This window comes from Grammomys surdaster, unplaced genomic scaffold (genome assembly GCF_004785775.1).
Source record: "Grammomys surdaster isolate TR1022 unplaced genomic scaffold, NIH_TR_1.0 125604, whole genome shotgun sequence".
In the NCBI taxonomy this organism is placed as follows: Eukaryota; Metazoa; Chordata; class Mammalia; order Rodentia; family Muridae; genus Grammomys; species Grammomys surdaster.
In genome coordinates this window covers 1,303,347-1,310,314 of record NW_021620447.1, presented here as the reverse complement: position 1 = coordinate 1,310,314, position 6,968 = coordinate 1,303,347, and the positions used below count along the sequence as shown (strand labels likewise).

The window sequence follows — 6,968 nt, the reverse complement described above, 5'->3', positions numbered from 1 at the left end:
ACACATGGTATTCACTCACTGATTATTGGATATTAGCCTAGAACCTTGAAATGCCCAAGATGCAACTCACAGGCCACATGAAGCCCATAAAGAAGGAAGACCAAGTGAGGGTGATTTGGTCCTTCTTAGAAGGAGCAACAAAATACTCAAGGGAGCAAATATGGAGACAAAGTGAGGGACAGAAACTGAAGGAGGGGCCGTCTCAAGACCACTCCACCTGAGTATCTATCCCATGTGCAATCACCAAAGGTAGATGCTGATGTGAAGACAGGAAGTGCATGCTGATAAGAGCCTGATATGGATATCTCCTCAGAGGCCTTCAAGAGTCAGACATATTCAGAGGCAGATGCTCACAACTAGCCATTGAACTGATCATGGGGTTCTCAATAGAGGAGTTAGAGTGAAGACTGAAGGAGCTGAAAGGATTTATGGCACCATGAGGAGAGCAACAATACCAACCAACCACAGCTCCCAGGGTCTAAACCACCAGCCTGGGAGCACTTAGGGGGGGATCCAGGGCTTCAGCTGGATATGTAAAAGTGGAGGGCCCTGCTGGGCATAGGTGGAAGAAGAGAACCTTGACCTCATGAAGGCTGGATGCCCCAGGGGGTGGGAATTTTGAGGGTGGGGAGGTGGGAGTGGGGCGGGTAGATAGAGGTTACATCCACAGAGAAGAAGAAGGAGGGGCGAGGGGATTGGGGGTTCCGAGGGGGTGGTGGGGGATGGGGTAAGGGGACAACATAGGAAATGTAAATAAATCGTCCAATAAAAAAATAAAAAAATAAATAAATAAAAAAAAATTTAAACAGAGGAAAAAGTAAATGAAAACAAATTTTCTTGCTAAGATCTCTCTGGATCTCTAGAGATAAAATTTACAATGAATATGGTGAAAATAGTAGAAGTCATTTTCAGAGTATTCTAATTCTCAATTATCAACAAAATAATAGGAGCAGAACCAGGCTATGCCTAATATCTGACAAACAAATTGCTTGTACTAGGAGTGTACACTCTCTGGATTTGTTAAGTATGCAATGCCCGGCCCATAGATACTGATGGTAGAGCAGTAAGTCTGTCTAGCCACATGGGCATAGGAAGAATATAAGCTACTTTAGGTTTTTCTTCACTTAGGAAGTATTTCTCTGTACAATGAATATGCAGACATTGTTTGTGCTACAGTGAGCTCTTCTCGCTGTACAGTAAACTTGGGCTGTCTATGGGCCATGCTGAATGCGTACACATCTGCTCTGAAGGCTTTTAGATTTATGTAACCTGAGGCACAGGAAACATCCAAGACAGGAGGCATGCCTGGAACACCTCCCAAAGTGTGTATGAGCATAAACCTGTCAGTATGTTGGGTCAGAGACGCTTGCCCAAGCTATAAGTTTCTCATTGTCTGGGATGGCTGCTTACCTAGCTCATGCAATGGGGTATTCATGAGAAGTCTGAGATTCTTCTCAGAAGTCTGAGACCATGCCAGGAGTTATAGTCTTGGAATGGTTGAGCCTCTGGCCATAGAACCTCCCTCCAGGTACCTCTGTAACTGAGTTTTCACTGACCGTCCTGTTCATTTCTTTTCTGAAGCTAGCTTGCTTTCAGCTTCCAGGCTTGGTATGTATTCAGGCTTCCTATCCGCAGGATGCAGCCTTCAGTGCCACAACTTGTCTTCCACTGCCACTGTCCTACCTAGGAACAGGAAGTACACCTCCCTTCTAAACTTTTGTATTTGAGGAGAGAGAGTATTTGCTCACCTTGCTTCGTCATTCCCCCGAGTCTGTGGAATGTACTAGGTTTTATTTCCTGTGCAGGCAACTTCCAGTTATCACCATCTCTTCCTCCTATGACAAGTTTTATGTCTATTATTTTGTTTCCAGTCCATGGAAGAAAAAGCTATTCCTGAGTGTCCCTGTAACACCACCTTGTACCTGAACTTGAATTTTTATTTTATCAATTGTATGTCTCATTATATTACCCACATTTCATTCATTTATTTTTCTCACATTACCACTTTATTACTTCCTTTTCCTTCACTTTATCCATTTTTATGAAACATTTCATCTGTATGTATTTATTATGGCATGAATTAATTTACTGTCTGTGTTGTTATTGGTATTTTGTTCTCTATCCATTACATTTATTCAGAGTGATCTAAATTTGAAGTTTATTGGATTGTATTTTTGTGTAAGTTTACTATGTTACACTTAGTTTTCTCTTTCTCTTCTTTGTTTTTCCTAGCTCATATTCTTGTGGTTTCCTCTTTGTGAATAGACATGCTTACATAGAAAAAACATACATTAGCATGAGCACTCAAATCTTTATAAAATATGCATATTGACTATCTATGAGAGATATCAGTGAGTTGGTTTGTCCAATTCTTGTTTACAGGATGTTTGAGAAAGAGTGTTATTTCAATTAAGTATTTTCCAGATGGCTATTCATTGAAATGGCTCAGTAATAATATCTCTCAGTAAAACAACTCCTAACCTTTATGTAGAATGGATTATTTTCCTCGCTTGTGTCAGCTACTCAATGTATAGGAGTTAAACATCATTGTCACTATCAGAATCCTGTGGAACTGTAATGTTTCCATCCCCATGCATATGGTTGTATACAGTATATTTTTCAGATGTATTCAAATACCACATCTTCCATGTGTTTTTGTTTGTTTGTTTGGTTGAAACCTGTACTTGAAGGGAAGTGTGTAAGTTTTCTGTACTATCAACAGATTACATTTAACATTATTTTATTTTCCCCCCTTAGGCCTTATTGTAGTTCCAGGAAGTATGATTGGCCATTTTCTTGGAGGTTTAATTGTTGACAGATTGGAAATGACTTGTAAGAACAAATTGAAATTCACACTGGTGACATCCATTGTATCAACTGTGCTTTTCCTATTAATCTTTTTTGTATCATGTGATACATCGCAATTTGCTGGAATCAATGAAGATTATGATGGGTAAATATAAGTTTTTATACTATATTTTAAATCATAAATGAAGAGGTATTTTCAGACTAGTAATTCAGAAATATAATTTTTCCGTTGCCTAACTTTATGTAGTAACATAACTTTTCAGTTGTATAGCTTTTGGAATTATTAGTCATGTATATGAAGTATAAAACTTGGTATTACTTTTGATGTTAAGGGTACATATCTCATAGAGATATATTTATCATGCATTCATTGGACATTTATGATCAAGTTAGAACTTTGTGTTAGGGTGTATAGCAAGTACAAAATGTAACTACAATATTTGTACTGTGATTTGATCTTGTGTTCTTGAACTGATCTACCTCTTATAGACATCAAAGAACAGATTTAAAGAATACTTTAACATGCACGTGGATATTTGAGATTAAATATCAAAAATATAAAAGGCTTGACATGAGTTAATATTAAATATTGTACAACATAAACGCAACTGAAAAGTAAAGGTCTGAGCAAGTAAAATATTAAAAGAGAAAAATAGCATTTTCAACTTCAAAGGGATAGCGTATGACAAACTTTTATCCAATAAATGCTACTGGAGCTAGTCAGAAGGCTATAAAACATGACTACAACTTCACTTTTCCAAATTCATCCATGAGAAGGAGAAGAAGCTGATGAATTTGTAGACATAGCAACAAAACATATATTTGTAACTGACAATGAAAATTTTATAAAAGCATAATAATTAAAAACATTTTCTATGCAAAAATTTTGTTAATATGGTGGTATGAGTATAATAGAGAAATATTTGAAAAGTAAAAATTCAGAGAACCTGGAGCTGGATAATTAATGACATGTCAACTGAAAAATTCCTGAACAGAAAAATACTAAGACTTAACTGCTTCTTCACTCCAGCAAGAAGTGAATGAAAAAACATTCCATTTCTATCATTCTTTTTGCAAGTTAGAAATAAGATGCACGAATAACCTGCCTAAGTATGCAAGGTGAGCAAAAACATTTATGATTAAAAAAATCTTACTCATTTAAATAAATACCTAAACAAAAGTATTTTAAACACTTATATACTTGAATATTAAATGGTATAAACATTGTACTTCTTTTCAAATTCATTTCAAAACTATTTATAATTCATAGACTATCTTTTAAAAATACATTTAATTATAATAGAATTATGTTATTTTTCCTAATAAAGATATCCACATACCGCAAAGAGTATATATTTGTAAGTAGACAAAATCCAAAATGCTGTGAGTGGCAATGCAATCCCTTCAAAAACGAAATAATGAAATAAAGTTGGAGGACTCAACTAAAACAGATAAAACTTTATTGTGAAGCCAAAAGATGTACTATGGTATTGTCTTAACTACAAATCTTTAGAAGATTCAGAAGAGATAACTCTGGGAGACATTATGAATAATTAGAAACTTATTGTATGTAAACACACATTCTAACCTGAGAAGAGAATTACATTATTTAAAAAGATATTCCTGGGAAATTTATATATCAAACTAAAAATAGAATTTTAGAAGCATGTGTAGTTTTATGTAGTTCTCCTGTTATGGAAGAGACCTGAGGATATACTATAAATTGGGTAGTGCAAGAATAACATATTATGTTTCTGCCTTAAAGTAAGTTAAAATTTACTACAGAAGATGGGATTCTTTAAATTCAGTATTAAATTTATGTTGATTTTTATGAATAAATAATGTTACCAACGTGAAAGACATGATCAATTGATTTTTGATGCAAATATTTTAAAAATATTTTCTTCTAGCTGAAAGAGTACAGGGAAAAATGAGAAGTAATCAAGGTTTCCTGTACAGAATATAAGAAATTGGACTGCTGGATTATAAGCATTATCTAAACTCTCTGTTAGGAATGAGTACAATATTGCAAATATATTCTAAAAATATGAGTAAAAATCATTTTGATCTTGAATTTGGCAAGGATTTCTTTTACATGACATAGCACTAATAATCCAGGAAGAAAATTGTATGTTGGACTTAAAAATTGCAATCTGCCTTTTTAATAACATCTTTTTCTGTTCTTGATTTTTACGACAGGATATCACTATTTATACTTGGTTGTACTTTAATTCGATATGTATACCAGTATTGTTTTGAACTAAGAGAGATCCACCTGCCTATTCTTCTAAAATCCTGGGATTAAAGTTGTGTACTACCCTGCCTGGCTTTCAAGAAAGGCTTTCTTTTTAAAAATCAGCAACAAATTGTAAAAAGACATTGGAAAACAATATATAAAAGGAATTTGTTTCTGTCATAGAAAACGCTTAATAGTGGTTCCTATAAACTCTTAATAATAGCTTTATTAGTAATAAGAAAATAAATTTTTTATATATATATGTATATATATATATATATATACACACACACACACACTGCACAAATAATTTGAGACAGAATTTCACAATATAATAAATAATCATACACACAAGGAAAATAAGCAGACAGCAATGAATTCACAGTCATTTGTCGCTAGGAAACTGTTGCAAATCAAAATGTATAAATCATTGAAATCATACCATTACAGTGAAATTTGCAGAACAGTAAAAGCTTCTACATACCACTAGCAGAATTTCAACCATGAACTGAGTGCATCAAATGAACCACAAATAAGTTGAGTAAAATTGCACTTCAGATTGACTTTGTCAACCTGGGATCAAACTCTGAGAAGTCTGATGCCATTTTGTCTGTTCTCACACTTTGTACCCAAACTACTCATGTGCCAGCCTTTCCAATATCTGTTCACTGAACTCCAACCTCAAGTACATTACAAGTGTTACCATTCACTATACCCTTTCTACACTCAAAACCCTTCTTCATTATTCTCTTTCTCTCAAGGTCGGTGTGTTTCTGTTCTCAGTGCATCTCTGTCCTTCATGTGTTAATTTATACGTGAGGTCAGTTAACGTAGAGCCTCAATTTTGTTGCAGTGTTTTAGGTGTTATATTACATTCAAAATTTCACTGTCTCCAGAAAGCAACTTAAAGAGCAGATTCAAATCCATAAGGTAGTATCTAACTGATTTAGCCCATAATTTTTTTTTGGGGGGGGGCGGTTCGAGCCAGGGTTTCTCTGTGTAGCCCTGGTTGTCCTGGAACTCACACTGTAGACCAGGCTGGCCTCGAACTCAGAAATCCGCCTGCCTCTGCCTCACAAGTGCTGGGATTAAAGGCGTGCACCACCACCGCCCGGCTAGCCCTCAATTTTGAAAGTTTGTTCTTTTAGTGTACCTCCCACAAAAGCTAAGTTCTCATTTAAGCAGCGATTTGATGAGCAGGAAGCGAATATCCTTCATACACTGAATCCCCATTATCTCGGGAAATTTAATCAGCATCAGCTTAAGTGCTTTATGTCCTAGTTTCAATTTTTCCTGTACTAGAACTTGGGCAACTTTGATAATTTTTTGTCACAAGGACACTGACACTGAATTATTCCTAGTATGAGGGAAAAATTCTTATCAAGTGACCTCTGATATTGAATTATTCCTGCTTTGAGAGAAAAATAACACATAAACAAACAGAAACAAGGACCTAAGCTCATGTTGCAGTTCCTGGAGCTCCACCTGCCATTGCTTGGAACTCAGGTGTTGCTCCTCTGAAGTAATGGACTCTGACAGGAAGGGCTGACAGGAGGCAGGCAGCAGGAGAGCTCTGAGTTCTGGTCAGATCATGAGGAGATGAGGAGGGTGAGTCTCAAACCTGTGTGGCTAGCCTGGAAGTTTAGCAGTTCTGGATTTCTAGATTCCATTCTAGCTATCTTGCCAAAATGTATCTGTGTATCTGGTAGAAAACTTTCTCTGTGTTTGTGTGTGTCTCTCTCTCTGTCTCTGTCTCTCTCTGTCTCTCTGTCTCTCTGTCTCTCCCTTTCCATCTCTCTCATCTCTCTATCTCTCTATCTCTCTATATATATATCTATATATTTCTATCTATCTAGCTCTCTATGTATCTCTCTATCTCTATCTATCTATCTATCTATCTATCTATCTATCTATCTATCTATCT

At 35.7% G+C, this 6,968-nt stretch overlaps 1 protein-coding gene across 1 annotated transcript in view; it reads left to right on the top strand.

The window, feature by feature from the left end:
- The window catches only part of LOC114638527 (solute carrier organic anion transporter family member 6A1-like), a 66,285-nt gene that overhangs the window by 30,665 nt on the left and 28,652 nt on the right, over positions 1–6,968 (top strand). Inside the window, 1 exon segment of the mRNA XM_028787041.1 lies at positions 2,758–2,953. Coding sequence (XP_028642874.1) covers positions 2,758–2,953 — 196 coding nt within the window.